The sequence below is a fragment of the Nicotiana attenuata genome, unplaced genomic scaffold (assembly GCF_001879085.1).
Source record: "Nicotiana attenuata strain UT unplaced genomic scaffold, NIATTr2, whole genome shotgun sequence".
Lineage (NCBI taxonomy): Eukaryota > Viridiplantae > Streptophyta > Magnoliopsida > Solanales > Solanaceae > Nicotiana > Nicotiana attenuata.
In genome coordinates this window covers 104,583-120,369 of record NW_017672917.1, presented here as the reverse complement: position 1 = coordinate 120,369, position 15,787 = coordinate 104,583, and the positions used below count along the sequence as shown (strand labels likewise).

The 15,787-nt window shown below is 40.8% G+C and overlaps 1 protein-coding gene across 1 annotated transcript; it reads right to left on the bottom strand.

Annotated features, from left to right (window-relative positions):
* Positions 1 to 1,947: 1,947 nt before the first annotated feature.
* LOC109214921 (protein MALE DISCOVERER 2-like) lies at positions 1,948 to 11,274 on the bottom strand. Its single transcript, XM_019378890.1, has 14 exons — positions 10,833 to 11,274; positions 10,138 to 10,604; positions 9,888 to 10,020; positions 9,601 to 9,672; positions 7,650 to 7,793; positions 7,385 to 7,525; positions 5,769 to 5,864; positions 5,623 to 5,687; positions 5,061 to 5,537; positions 3,698 to 3,888; positions 3,429 to 3,561; positions 3,178 to 3,332; positions 2,658 to 2,846; positions 1,948 to 2,489 (listed from the first exon to the last, which is right to left on the bottom strand). The coding sequence occupies exons 2-14, from the start codon at positions 10,250 to 10,252 to the stop codon at positions 2,229 to 2,231; spliced, it is 2,172 nt and encodes a 723-aa protein (XP_019234435.1). The 5' UTR covers positions 10,253 to 10,604; positions 10,833 to 11,274; the 3' UTR covers positions 1,948 to 2,228.
* Positions 11,275 to 15,787: the final 4,513 nt, after the last annotated feature.

The window sequence follows — 15,787 nt, the reverse complement described above, 5'->3', positions numbered from 1 at the left end:
CAAGAAAAGGGGGTTTCAGGAAGAAGTTGAGGGAAACACACTCTAAAAGATGAACAGTGAGGAAATACTTACGTTTGAGGTTCCACCTCTCCGGAAATGGCATGCAATCAGCCGGAATCAGGTCGGACGTCCTGATCCGGACAAACCTGCTCATCCAGCCTCGATCTTTGTCTTCATCGATGCTGGAGAATGGGGGTTTGCTAGCCCGGCGGGCCAGTTTTATTAATCCCCCGTCGAAATATTCGGGGGCTGTATAGTCGAAGAAGATGGTCGAGGGTAAAGGGAAAATCGCCCTCGACTCTCTCGACAAAAAATCGAAAGAGATATACGATCCGCCACATCGAGGGGTGGACCTGACCTAAGGTCACCTCGTACCGCCGGCAGAACTCCACTATAATGGGTTCTAAGGGGCCTAAGGTGAAGGGATATGTATATACACTAAGATATCCTTCAACGTGAGTCATAATCGACTCGTCACGGGAAGGGGCGACCAGGTCTTTCCCTTCCCATCTACATTCAGCCCTCACCCGGTCTAGGCAACCGGGAGTGATTAGACTAATATACTCCGATGCCGGTTCGCCGCGGCCCGGGACCGATGATGGGTTTTCAACCTGGAAGTCGGCAGATACCGAGCAACCAGTCGGTGTGAATGCTTTCAATGGGGGTTCTGGTGCATGTTCATCAGATCTAGCGGGGCTCGCGGCCGAGCTTGGTCTAGAAGGAACACTTTGTGAAGTTTTCGCCATTTCTTAAAGCTTTACGAAGAGATGAAAAGAAAATACAACCAACGCAGAATTTGAGAAAGATAGGAAATGTTGAACCTGGAAGGGTCGTTTATACTTTTTCCATGAGGCGGTGGCACGAATCGCGAAGCCACAGACACGAAGCGACAGATAATTAAGAGAAGCATTAAATGCCTGCAGCAGGCGTGGTCAGAGCACTCGATGGCTTTTTCACCTGGCGTATGGCCATACGTCACGGGCATCACGTCACCGGTCATATCGTTTATTATCATTACTCTCTAATAAACGAGGGGACTATCTGTATTGGGTGATACCCTTTTTTGCTTGAGCCCGACCGGGTTGGGTCCGGTCCGGGGCAAATCGGGGCCATCGAACCCGACCTGGATGCAAGGTAGAACGACGGCCACGTCTACAACCGAGGTCGAGTCATTTCGAGACCGTTGCAGAGCTCGATATGAGTCACCACCGGATGGAGAAACACACAAGGTCGGAAGCCGGACTCGTAACGGATAACCAAGCGTCGCCGGATATCTCGCCCAAACGTGATTTTCTCAACCACTTCAGGCCATTAAGGCGTAATTATAGGGATCCACGATGTAATTAATTTACCTACCTTATTTTTACCCTTAATCAGAATGTATAAATGGGGAAAAAAGCCATTACACTGGAGGCCCATCTCTCTAAATTCTTGTACGCTATCAAGCACAATTGTTCTAAGCAATATTATATTCTGCGATTATTTACTTTAACAGCAATTGTTGAGTTTTTATCTTTATTTTCCTCAACCTAAACCTTTTGTATCTTTTAGTTCACGGATCCTTAAAACCCCATATAAATTCAATTGTTATCCGGATTCCAGGGTAAACATATACTTTGTTAAAAAAAATTAAATATTTATAAAAGAAATGTATTACATATAATTATTTAAATTATTATCAACTGAGAAGCATAATAAATTAATTGAGAAAACAGAGGGCCAAAATTGGTCGTCAACCATACAAATACTCGTAATCACAGTTTAAGAGGATCAAAACCTCTTGAAACCCTGATTGTGCAAGTAAAAAGCCTAAAGAAACATAATTCAATTTTCAAGTCTTAAAACAACCAAAAGCACATTACTCAACCGGAGAATTATATATATATATATAGAGAGAGACACGCAACTTTGAAAAAGACCTGGATATCAAGAAATAACAGATAAGACTTCGAAAAATAAAGATGAAATTTTAAACAACACAGAAAACCCTGTTCAAATTGCTTGTACAAACCGACTATTGATCACGAAAGGCATAAAACTATATAGAATATCCAACCACGGGAACGCACAACTGCACGAAAAATAATGAAAGAATGAACCAATAAAATTCTTCAGAAAAATATGAGGCATATAAGGATTTGAGTCTTAGGAAAACCCAGTTATATTTTGTATATTCATACGTAGTAGTAGAGCAACTCTCAACTTACAAAGTAAACAAACAAGTCAGGCTAAGCTGCCTCAGAAGATAAGAGCTCGAGTTCAGCCCACCAGAGGGGAGAAAGCCTTGGAACTGCAGCATCAGGCGATATATCAATTGTTTCCCTTAATTTTGCAATGGCTTCGCTTATCGTTGGTCTCCTCGTTGTATCTTTTTGAAGGCATTCTTCTATTACCTCACAGATAACCATAAGCTCATTATTCTTGAAGGACTTCAGTGTTGGATCAACCAAGGAGCTCACATTCATCTTATCTTTAAGGTATTGCGCCGCCTAAACAAAACAATCGTTATCATTCTTGCAGTGGTACAAGTCTAAAAGAAAAAATCTTCACATAATTCCAACCAAGAAAGTGCGCACCAGGGAACACATCATAATTCATAACTATCAAGAATAAGAAAATAAGGGAAGCATATCAAAGAGAATTATATGGAGATTTACCCAGTTCAGAAGAGATTCTTTTTCTTCTGAATAAGGTGACTTTCCAGAAATTACTTCTAGTAACAGAATCCCAAAACTATAAATATTTGTTTCACGATCAGCAAGTGGCGGCAGCTCAGAATTTTCTATATCATCACTTGAGGACTTTGAGTTGCCTATTAGTTCTGACCAGAAACCAATCTCAGTGATCTGTCAAAAGATAAAAATTCATTACTTCAATATGAAATATAAAAGAAAAAGGTCTCTCAGTTGAATATGGTAGAAAAGGTTTTCCGGTGACAATCGTCTGGACATGTACACATTAGGGAAATTACTTAAACTCTCTGTGTGTGTGTGTGTGTGTGTATACATATATAAAAGGTCTCTCGGTTGAATATGGTAGAAAAGGTTTTCTGGTGACAATCGTCTGGACATGTGCACATTAGGGAAATTACTTAAACTGTGTGTGTATATACATATACATATATATATATATATATATATATATATATATATATATATTCATAAAGATCGCGCAGACCTTAGCAGCATAATCGTCAGTCAAAAATATGGCATTTGAGTTCAAGTTGGAATGGGGCACTGGAGGATTCAAATCATGCATGTACTGAAGACCATATGCTGTTCCCATTATAGCTCTCATCCTTGCAGGCCAGTCAAGAGGATCGGCTTCTTTAACTGAAACAATGAAACTTGTAGTTCGCATCACTCTGAACTAAATCAACCACTATCATGAATAATTAAAACTGAACTTTGGACAGCTAAGAATTTTACCATGCAGATGCTCAGAAAGAGTTCCATTTGGAGCATACTCAAAGACCATCATCCTAGTGAAAGGTTCATCCTCTTCACAGTACCCAATAAGATTAACAAAATTTTTGTGGTTCACTCTTGAAAGTGTATCAATCTATTCAGTAGCACAAAGAGAAAACGTCATATAAGTTTTACAGCTGAAAAGACAAGAAGGATGTCACTATAGGAAGTGTCAGACTGCGAGATATATGCAGAGATAATTTATATTAATATAAAAGGAAACAACAAACCTTCTTCCTGAAGGCCATTTCTGAACTTTCAGACCAATCTTTCAGAGAAGTTAGAGTAGTCGAGGCAACAGCAATCTCTACTCCACTCGATAGTGTTCCCTTGTAGATTATATATGCATCATGACTGCTAATAATATTACTAAAATCCTCACATGCTGTTTCAAGCTCAGACCTGTTCAGCTTTGGGACCCCTGTAATTGTTTCACACAGAGAACGATTACCATAACAAACAAAAATTTTGCAGTCAATATCAGGATTACGCCTTCTTATGGTTGTGACTGAAGAGAAGAATGTTTGCTAGAGCTAGGGTGGCAAAACTAACCCAAACCCATTTGAACCACCCAACCCGCTCAAGTTTTAATGGGTTTGGGCTAGAACGATTTTGAAAATGGGCTATTTTGGGCTAGCCCAGGTTAACCCATCAAAAATCATCAATCCAAATGGACCAGTGATGATGCCCAACCTTGACCCCTGGAAATGCTCAATCTTAGAGTTCTACCTTGACCCATGTTTTGGAAAATATTTTCTAATTTTCCCATGTTTGGTTGGTTTAAATGTTTGAAAAATATTTTCTTTATGAATTCGTTTTTCTTCAATTGGAGGAAAATATTTTCTGTATCAAGAGAAGGAAAAACATTTTCCAAAACTCTTTTTCAACCTTCCCCATCTCCAAATTGAGGAAAGAAATCATTTGGCATGAATTGACATTTATTCAAAAACATAAGATAATATTTATATATGCTTGTTCAAAAGTTGAGAATATTGGAAAGATTTGGGTCCATTTGGGCGAGTTGGCTACAACTCATTGTTTAGCCCATCCTGACTCAGCCCATCTTAACCCATGTGAACTTTGGGCAAGGTTGGGCAATGACCTATTTAATGGGTCAGCCTATCTTGACCAGCCCAAATACCGCCCAACAGCCCATTTGCCACCCCTAGATGTACTTGACAAAGAAAATGAATAAAAAAGACCAATCACTTTTCAGAAGAAGCAAAAGTGGAGAAAATCTCCAGCACTATCTTTTGTAAAATTCAGGGCCAGTAAAAACTTTTTAATTTACTTGTCAGATTATCCCTCTAGGTAAATGCTTCTTCTGGAAAATAAGGAATTTGTTCCTTATTCTAAGCCCTTCTCATAGCAAAAACAAATAGGGAAAAGGTATATATACCAAACACTAGGCTAATATATCTGTCCTCCAGTTCTTCAAAAAGGGTAAAACTCCAGTACATCCCATATTTAAATTAACAAGTAATAGGCATCCAGTGTCAGGACTGCGTCAAAGAGTGGTAATTTTGTCACGGAATATCAGGATGTGGACAGAATACTAACAGTAATAATTGTCACAAAGTTTAATTGAAGTACCTGTAACAAATGCTTTTTGCAGCTGTCCACTCAAGCCAGTCTTCCAAGGGCCTATTGTTCTTGCAGCTCTGCTTCTCCAAACTAGGAAAACGAATGCAGCAGCAACGAGCAGAAAAACTCCAATAGAAACCCCAACTATATACTTCCATGTATTTCCAGATTTTCTGCCAGGCGGAGCTTGTCTATTAGCTGGCTGTTTAACAGCACTATTTGACTGTCCCTTTGGAATTGGTTTGTATTGAGACTCAGGCTGCTGATGTGAGGAGGAGGGTAAGGGTAATGGAGGTGTTCCTTGGGTACTTGGCACAGCACGAAATGACCCACTACTTCTGCTGCTTGGCACTGGCGCAACAGGAGCCATAGGTTTCCCAGCATTGGCAGGAAGAGCAGCAAGGTTGCTGGATTGTTCAACTAACTTACGGCGTGCAACATTCGCTTGGTTCTTTACAGTATGGATGATATGAGGCCTAGATGAACCTGTTAAAAAGAAGAGTGAAAACAATCTTTTGTGCACTCTCTCTGAAATTCCTGCTAAAGATGTGGAGTAAACTTTTTCACTCACTTGGCAGGTCGCCAGAGTACTCTGTCTGATCATCCAATGAGCCCCTTCCAAGTTCTCTGGAGAACCTTCATTAAAACAAAGATGCTTCTAGAGTGATAAAACTTGAGTAGAAACAAATGGCGATTAAAAACTATCCAGTTACTTACAGTGTTAGATAACCGAGGTAACGTGTAAGTGTCCCCTTAATTGGTCTGATAAAGGAGTTTGCAGTCTTTAATGGCCTCAGACTGCCATGCCAGATGCTGCCAGAAACAGCCATCAAATAATCAGAGAGAAGCATGCAACTAAAAAGATCTGATTGAGAAGTCGAGTACTACTAGATTAAAAATCTGACAATTTAAATAATGTTACTCCCTCTGTTTCAATTTAGATGACAAACTTTCCTAATTAGTCCGTTCAAAAAAGAATGACTTTCTACAATTGGAAATAATTCAACTTTAAACTCTTCATTTTACCCTTAATGAGCAGTTTTTATAACCACACAAATGTCACAGCCCCACAAAGCTTCTACCTCTTAAGCTTTTAAGACCACAAGTTTTAAAAGTCTTCTTTTTTTTCTTAAACTCCGTGCCGAGTCAAACTACCTCATCTAAATTGAAACAGAGAGAGTATTAGTTTTGGTTGTCAGTATTCTATGAAATAGATAAAGCTAAAACTGAGATAACTGATGAGAGAGTATCTTGATAAATAATTTCAAATGAATTAGAGCCACTATGATAATTTCATGCTTATGGTGCTCTCTTGATGGCAGGATAAATCCCAAGCACTGAGAGCAAGAATCTCCAGTTACTTAACTAAAATGCAATTTATTGCATCCTCGTCTTCAACCCTAGCCTTAGATGGGTGCAATTACCGGCAAATCACCTCCCTGCTGATTACAAACCTTTTCTTTTAACTTGATGTAAGGTCCAAGTATTACTATTGAATGTCAAATTAGACAATGAATATATTGCAAGCACAGAATGCTGAGGAATCAGGATTCACCGCGAAACACAGGTCATGAAGTTAAGGAATGCTCCATTTCATTGCGCTTGGCGACCGCTGCAATTCTTTAAGCCTTATTGTTGCTTGACTTAACCAGTCTCCCTGTAAGATTGAAGCCACATTTCTTCATAAGTCCGAAGAAATGCGTTTTGCTACTGCTTAAACCTATCTGACAGCTTCAGACATAGCAGTACAAGTTATTGCAAAACTAAATCCTAGCAGCAGCACATCTGTGAAAAGAGTAAGGACTCAGCTCCCAGGGTCTATGACTAACCACAATGTCCCTTGGCGTCACTCATAATTAACACTACCAATTGCATCTGAAAAAATGACATTTGCTGCTTACAGAAATCTGACATCTTCAACCATGGAAGCACAAGTCATTGCATCACGAAATTCTTGTATCACCACATATGTGAAATCACCGAGCTACCAGGCTTTATTTACATTGCCATAAACCACAGCAGAAGTTGCATACCAAAATCCTTGTATCACCAAATCTGTTAGATCACCCAGCTCCCAGGCTTTATTTTCATTGCCAAAACCCACTATTTCCCTCGGTGTCATTCATACTCAACACTATCAACTTGTCTTCACCCCAACCCCAACTCCCTCCCAGCAAAGTTTATTGAAGGAGGTATGAGCACACTCTGACAGTATGAATTCAGCCTAAAAGCTCATACATTTCAGATATCTCTGCTTGTTGATATTTGGTTTCATAATGTAGCAAGCACTATAACATGAAAAAAAAGTTCCAAAGTAACCAAAAGAATCTTACCAGTCCCCAAATTTTCTGTTAATACAGCCTGTTCCAGCGGCAGCAGAGATGACTGTTTCATCAAATTGCAACACGGAGAGCAAATGAAGTTTCCTAATTTCCAAAGGCATGCTTCCTTCAAAGTTATTGTTGTGAATCAACCTGGGAAAATGTGTTAGACACAGATCAAGAGCATTTTTCTAATGGTTCTGCCGCATGCATAATCACATACATAAACTTATATAGGCAGCTTTCTTTATATGCACAAAAACAAATTATGACTCACAAGCTTCTTAGCGATTGCAGGTCTCCTATTTCTGCTGGAATTCTCCCACCCAAATTATTATCCCTCAAATCAAGCACTTCCAGCCTTCTAAGTCGTCCAAATTCTTTTGGAATAACACCAAAAAAATGGTTTTCTGACAGGACACTGATGTAATCAAAGAGCAAAAAGAAAATTTGTTAAGATTCAAAAGGAAGTCATGCACAGCATATAGGAAAATATAGTATGCAAGATGATTTAAACTATGATTACTAGACATGCAAACTAATCCTCCCTTTATCCCTTCCACCCAATTTACTCAATCTACTTACTTTTTGTCCCTCCAATTACCAACCATTATCCCATATGATATGTTTCCATCTCAAAAAACTCAGACCAAGATGATGCAATATCACCTTATATTCAAATTATTTTGTTCTAAATGGAACATCTTCTCAATCAACTATAAAATTTTGCAAGTCAAAATGCAATTAACTCTACTCAGATATCCTATTCATATATTATCTTATATTATCCATATTATTCTTACTGGTTTACTTAAATTGTGTCAAAGAGTGTGGATGAAGTGCTTAGTGACTTAACTATGTATCTATGATTTTGACAGTACCGATACCACACAAATCATTTGAAATTAACTAGTGGTGATACTAAGCATATGTTGGATTCCGATCTGGGCCGATAAAAGTTGTATAAGGTTATGAAATGGCTGTGCTCAGAGCCAGTAAAAACTCTGCAGGCAGTTCTCCATACTAACACTATTAGCTTCAAAAAAAAACTACCATAGTACTTTCAGTCACTCCAAAATATTCCCTTTTTTTCTTCACCGGTAAGTGAATCTATCTCGAGTTATCTGTAGCCAAGTATCCACCAAAGTCTTTCTACCCTTATGTTGCTTTTGATTCAAAAGATTCACTAGGTAAGGTATTATGTTGAAGGTAGAAAGATTTAGTATGCAAAGGTGACAGCACAGGAGAAAATTAGGGGACCAGGAACGGGGATATAGCTCCATTGCCGTATAGTAAAGATTACCTCCAGTCAGTTTCTCCTGTTAAACTGAAGGAAAATATGTTTATGGAAGTAAAAGTGGAGAAATTAGCTTTATTGCTGCTTAAGTGTAGAGAATAAAAGTGAGTCATAAGATGCTATAAATCAATAGAACAGCTACTGTTTAAGATGCACTTGGAGAATTATAAGTATGATTTTACATTCATAGCGGAGCTGCTTTTTCAATTTAGCGCAAGTTTAAATGGTAAGGCTTAAGGACACTGATATAGACTTTCAAAGATAAAATGATCTCAGGATAGCGTTTTGTTCTGAGACAATGCTGACTCTCTTCTTAAAAATCAACTCCTGATCCAATGGAGCGATATCTTCCAATCTTACAACTATGAACCCCCCCCCCCCCGACACTTAAGAATCTTCACGACATTCTTTGGTGACTTCATAGAACCATTACAAACCTCATAATTTTGTGTTCAGACTCATTGCACCAGACAACGGTCCATAGGAAGGATTATAAAAATAGAAGTTGTAGCTGCACAAAATGGCAGGGTGGATTTTGGCACCACCATTGACAGCAGCACTGGAAGGTCATGGGTGCAGCTGTCAAATGTGTTACAGTGATCTCACCAGTTCAGCAAACTTATAATATAAACATAAAACGGAAACTATGTTAACCAAAATGATGAGCCACTGACAGCCAACATGGTAAAGGATTATTTCAACAATGTAAGAAAATATGTACTGTTCTCAAGAAAACAATTAAACTTGAACCATGAAACTAGGGACAGCATACTTATCCCTTTATAGAAGCCGCTATCATATACAAGTATTGGCATAAGCAAATAAAAGTCTATCAACATTAACCACCTTTTCAAGATGCTTGTGTCTAAATAAGCATTTAACACTTATGAGCTGGAAAAGAAAAAGCATTTTTTTATAGATAAAAGCTTACATTGATCTTAAGTGAGTGAGATTTCCAAGCTCTGGTGCCAATGTGCCTTCCAAAGAACGTCCATGGAGATCCCTAAACAGAGAGGAAAAACAAAAATTTAACAAAATGAGATATCACGAAAGTCAAACCAAATGAGTTCAACTTTTGCATATTGTTTGTAATATTAAAAAAAATATATATATATCGACAGACCTGTTAGCAACAGAATATTAAACTTATACAGCAAGTTAATTTTATCAAATCAAATCCACATTAATATACTTGATTTTATGTACCAAGGGACTTACAGAATTTGCACTTTGCCTGCCAGACACTGTACACCAGACCACAAGCATGGGTTACAGTGATCAGGATTCCAGTTCGCAAGAACTCCATATGGATCAGAATCTACTTTTGATCGGAATCCCAACAACGCCAGTCCTTTGTTTTTCAAATCAGCAATAGTCAGCGAAGAAGAGCAATCAAATGGACAAAAGGAACTAGAAATAGCCAAGACAGAAATGCTAAACCAGTAACACTGTCCAAGCATAGAATTACCTTCAGAATTGAGCGAGCTACATCCATGAACATCGTAAAGAATAATCAGAAGTGCAAGATATGATAACTTAAATCCATAAGAATTCCATCTACCGCCCATTGCTAGCAGAACCATGTGTAGCAGTGGTTGAGGCAGTAATAATATCTGCCACCAGCCAGGACTCTATACAAAATGCCACACAAAATCGCCAGTTTTCTTATACGCAATGACTCTCCGAGTGATGAAGATCACTCGGACAATTATACAAGTACAAGGAAAAGAAAATCAGCTATTGGCTTATGTACACAACTATATGCTACAAACTATATAGCTTGAAATGAAAAAATTAGAATATCAGCCTGCTTCACACAAATGACCATATCAGGGTCTCTCATCTTCTGTGTTTCTAAATTTAGGTTATGACACCTCCGTTTTCACCAACTACTGCGCAAACCGGGGTCGATAAACTTCCAAGAATCAACTTTAGCTGAAAATTGAAAGACAGAAGTAACGAAAATTAGTAATTTTATTAATTCTTGAAAAGGAGTCAAATTGCACAAAAAGTAAGAGTAATTTACAAGCCAAACCATAAAAGACTCCAAGGTAAAAAGATGATAAGAGAAGAACAATATTCACAAGCAATCAAAAATCCAAAAAATAAAAAGGAAACAAAAAGAAAAGGTGTGAAATGTAAAGATATGCTAAATAAATATACCAGAAAGTAGGCACAAAAGGGCAGTCAATGAAATCTTTGTTGCTGCTTTTGTTTCAGAAACTGAACAGAATTTTAAAATCTTCAAAACTAGAAGAATTGCACCAGAAAATGCAGGTGGTTTATGATAAAAAGAAAGATTATCTAAGGGCTCCAAAAGTCAGCAAAAGAGGAAAAAATGAGGAAATAATTGGATTGATGAATTAAAATCCCAAATTTTTTTTTTCTTGACTGCCCTTTTCAGGATGATCTCAGAAAAAAATTATCTCTTCGACCATCTCTCTGAAAGAGGGTTGAGGAAGGAAAAGAAAATCTTTCTCTCTCTAAAAGGTTTTCTGTTAAACACCACAGCTACCACCCCCTGGACCTGGCAACAAGCTCTCTTCTTTTTTCCTCAATTTTCCCACTTTTTTCTGGAGATATTTTCCATTGGCGGACTTATTTTATTTTACAATAACCTTTTTTTTTTCTATATGCCTTAACTCTTTTTCTTTTTTTTTTGGCAACAGAAAAAATGAAACTTTTTCCACTTAGGAGGTGGGACCCAGTAAATCGGGTCGAACCGAATAAGCAAACAGTCGACCCGGAAAGAAAGAGTGGAGATGAGGAACCCCACAATCCGAAATACTTGGACGCGGTTTTATAGACGTTGACTGGGTCCTGCAATTACTCTTTGTCCTTTGCTTGCCAACGTGCGTGCTTGTAAGTTGCCATTAGGCAACAATAATTGTTAAATACCGAGACAGCCATTCGTGGCAATGTTTATAATCTAAAATTCGGAAAAGATGAAGCAACTAAAAATATAATTGAGTGCTAAAAGCAACAGATTCAATCCAAAAAGTTAAAATGTTGTGATAAAATATACTAGAATAAAACGATGAATTGTAAAGAAAGAAGAGAAAGATATATTATTTGATGACCGTTCGGAGCTTGAATGTTTTGAATCGGGTTACAGAGAGCTTGTAAAATTGCTTAAGGTGAAAATAATAGTATTTCTGTACTGGTCAAAAATCTGACCACCCCGATCGAGGCGACCACGACCCTGGTTCAGTCGCCGTATCAAAGAAATCAACGGAACCATTCTGACTCCATCACCGCGACACTCCACAAGTGACGAGGGTACGCCCCTCACCCCGACCAGTAGGCTTCCACAATTCTGACAAGACAAGTTATGTCTAAGGAAAAAGCAGGTTTCTTTCGACTATAAATATGAAGTGAAGGGAACCCAGACCGGGGGGCTTATCATCGACTTCTTCTCCAAAAACTCCAAGAAGTAAGAAAGGAGATAACAGAACTCCGGGAGAAAGAAAAGGAAGCTCCATCTAGAGAGAAAGAAAAGGAAGCTCCATCTAGAGAGGAAGAGAGGGAAACACAATGATTGTAATTCCTTTTCCCTCCAAGGAGGGGCCCGGGCAAAGCTTCACCATAATTAAAACATTTTCGATGCTTCCTCTATTTTTATATTTAAATGCCATTTCTTTATCTTTCGATCCGATACGAATTATGATTGACTATGATTTATCCCTTCATCTATTTGATTGATTTGCTTAAAAAGAGTTTAACATCTTTTGAGTCAAATAATTTGGCACCGTCTATGGGGATTTTCTAGTCAAAACACCTAGTTCTTTTTTCAGATCGAAGCCAAAGAAACGCGAAGAAAGCATCCAGCTCACATCAGATTTGAAGGCAGCGCGTGGAGAAAACGAAAATCGAACGAGCCAGTGAGGACTAGGATTTCCTACCCTACCAGCCCCAAACGCTCCGAACAAGGCTAAAAGGTGCCGCAATCAAAACCACCGGGCAGGGATAAGGAACATCTCATCCTCATCTCCCGTAGTTCACCGAACCGGACGCCGGTGCAAGGATTCCCCGATCGAAGAACCAAAGATCACCTTAGCACAGCCGAACCCCCCTACCCCCCCCCCCCCGGTTGATGGCGTCTTCAAAATAAACAGCCAGTCGTGCGAGAAGCTGTTACGCGCATGCCACGCAGGTCCGAATAAAATGTCAACACCTGGTGTCCGTGGCGCTGAAATCATCGATGCGAGCAATGCCTGCCAAACTGGGACTAAGGCTAAGGCCTTCGCTATCAAGGATCGACAAGTTCGACCTCGCTCGAACTCAATGCGGGTCGTTATTTCGATAAGTTCGAAATAACACCCTTAGAGCCAAGTGCCTTCGCCATCAAGGATCGACAAGTCGACCTCGCTCGAACTCAATACGGGTCGTTATTTCGATAAGTTCGAAATAACACCCTTAGGGCCAAGGGCCTTCGCCATCAAAGATCGACATGTTCGACCTCGTTCGAACTCAGACAGGCTGTTATTTCGATAAGTTCGAAACAACACCCTTAAGGCTAAGGACTTCGCCATCAAAGATTCAGATGTTCGACCTTGCTCGAACTCGAGACGGGCTGTTATTTCGATAAGTTCGAAACAAACACCCTTAAGGCCAAGAGCCTTCGCCATCAAAGATTCAAAAGTTCGACCTCGCTCGAACTTCAGACAGGCTGTTGTTTCGATAAGTTCGAAACAAACACCCTTAAGGCTAAGGCCTTCGCCATCAAAGATTCAGATGTTCGACCTTGCTCGAACTCGAGACGGGCTATTGTTTCGATAAGTTCGAAACAAACACCCTTAAGGCCAAGAGCCTTCGCCATCGAAGATTCAAAAGTTCGACCTCGCTCGAATTTCAGACAGGCTGTTATTTCGATAAGTTCGATACAACATCCTTAAGGCTAAGGCCTTCGCCATCAAAGATTCATATGTTCGACCTTGCTCGAACTCGAGACAGGCTGTTGTTTCGATAAGTTCGAAATGACACCCTTAAGGCCAAGAGCCTTCTCCATCAAAGATTCAGATGTTCGACCTTGCTCGAACTCAAGACAGGCTGTTGTATCGATAAGTTCGAAACACCCCTAAGGCCAAGAGCCTTCGCCATCAAAGATTCAAAAGTTCGACCTCGCTCGAACTTCAGACATTGTTATTTCGACAAGTTCGAAATAACACCCTTAAGGCTAAGGCCTTCGCCATCAAAGATTCAAATGTTCGACCTTGCTCGAACTCGAGACGGGCTGTTATTTCGATAAGTTCGAAACAACACCCTTAAGGCCAAGAGCCTTCGCCATCAAAGATTCAAAAGTTCGACCTCGCTCGAACTCAGACAGGCTGTTATTTTGATAGGTTCGAAACAACACCCTTAAGGCTAAGGCCTTCGCTATCAAAGATCGACGTGTTCGACCTCGTTCGAACTCAGACGGGCTGACGTTTCGACAAGTTCGAAATAACACCCTTAAGGCTAAGGCCTTCGCCATCAAAGATCGGCAAGTTCAACCTCGTTCGAACTGGGACTCAAGGATAAAGACCTTCACCCTCGAAGATCGACAGGCTCGACCTCGTTCGAACTCGAACGAGCTGTCTTCTCGATAAGTTTGTGATGAAACCCGCTAGGCCAGAGGCCTACGTCACAAAAAGAGAACCGGGACTCGCCAGACAAGCCCTCACCTCGCGATGAGATCATGAATCGACTGAAAGATGAAACACAAGACAAGTGGCGAAAAAGATTTCTTTATTCGTGGTCATAAGTATGGTCCATCGCCGCTTACATCCGGCCGGGGCCAGTCAACTGATAACTAAAAAAATAGAAGAGAAAAAGGGGGAGGCAAGAAGAAAGCAACAAGAAGAAACAAACAAACGCACACCGGCGTACGAAATAAAAAAAAAGCACTACTTTTTCTTCACTCGACGCCAACACCGCCATTACCACCATCATCTCCATAAGGCTCATCATCGTCACCACTTGCACCCCCATCAGCTTCGGGTGTCGCCACATCATATCCACAGTGGGCACGAGCCTCGCGAGCCTTCTCACGTGCCTCCTCGAAGGCCACCTCAGTCATGGTGCCCGCTTCTCACAAGTTCTTGAAAATGTCTCGCTGGGCTTCGGCGTAGACCTAGAGCTCGTGAGTCTGGCGGGGAACAGCAGCACGGGATGGTCCAGCTTGGGCCCTCAGCCGCTGATTCTCCTCCTCTAAGGCAACGACTTTGTCTGCCAGAGCCGAGGCCTCCTGATCAATCATGCTAACCGCTCCTCGAGCCTCGCTTCCCTGAGAGTCGCAGTATCCCTCTCCAATTCTCGCTGGGACTCATGCACGCAAACGGCCTCCTCTAAGGCCGCTACCCTTTCCGAAGCCTCTGACTAGGCCCTCTCCATACGCTCTAAATCGGCAACCTTACTCTCCATTGCACTCAACTTCCCTCTCCACTCAGCGCTCATCTCCGCAACTCTGGACCGGCTCTACTCTATCTCCAACTGCATCGCTCCTAACTTGCCCTGCAGGTATTCACATTCTGCAGCGACCCCTTTACCCACTTCGAGCTCTTCGTCTTTGAGACAAAGTTGCTCTTCGAGCTCGCTCTTGCTGCGGAGCGTCTGCAACAACTCCTGATCCTTTCTCTCCAACTCCTCGCCCAGAGCTCGGTTGCGGGGATCCGTCCTCAATCGCTCGTGCAACTCACGACATCTGTGACGATAGCAGCGGTACTTTTCCAGCAACTGCAAGAAAATCCTCGACCGAATGTTGGCCCTACGGATGCTTTCCACCTCCACGAGATACGTCTAAAAATAAAAAGGAGGAAAAAGCAGTTAAATCGATACTCACTAACACAAAGGGGAAAGTCGAAATAAGAGCCGAATGCGACATACCCTCAAACTCATTATGGCCACTTCGTTCCTCAACTTGGCATCGACAACGTTCCGCAGGGACTCATTTTCAGCTTCCGAACACAGCAAGCTAAGCTGTGACACCAAGTTATCCCCCTGTGTCAGGAGATTCACGTCAGAAGGAATATCAAGAACACGAGACGGTCCGCCAGCGTGAACCACCGAATAAGTAAGGCCCTCTTCGAACATCATGACATCATCAGGATCCAAATCTGACTCAGATTCATATTCGTCGA

Coding starts and splice junctions, on each gene's coding strand:
- LOC109214921 (XM_019378890.1), bottom strand. CDS start 10,252: ATGGTTCTGCTAGCAATGGGCGGTAGATGGAATTCTTATGGATTTAAG. Junction 10,021..10,137: donor TAGCTCGCTCAATTCTGAAG/GTAATTCTATGC, acceptor TGAAAAACAAAG/GACTGGCGTTGTTGGGATTC. Junction 3,333..3,428: donor TCTTTCTGAGCATCTGCATG/GTAAAATTCTTA, acceptor TCATTGTTTCAG/TTAAAGAAGCCGATCCTCTT.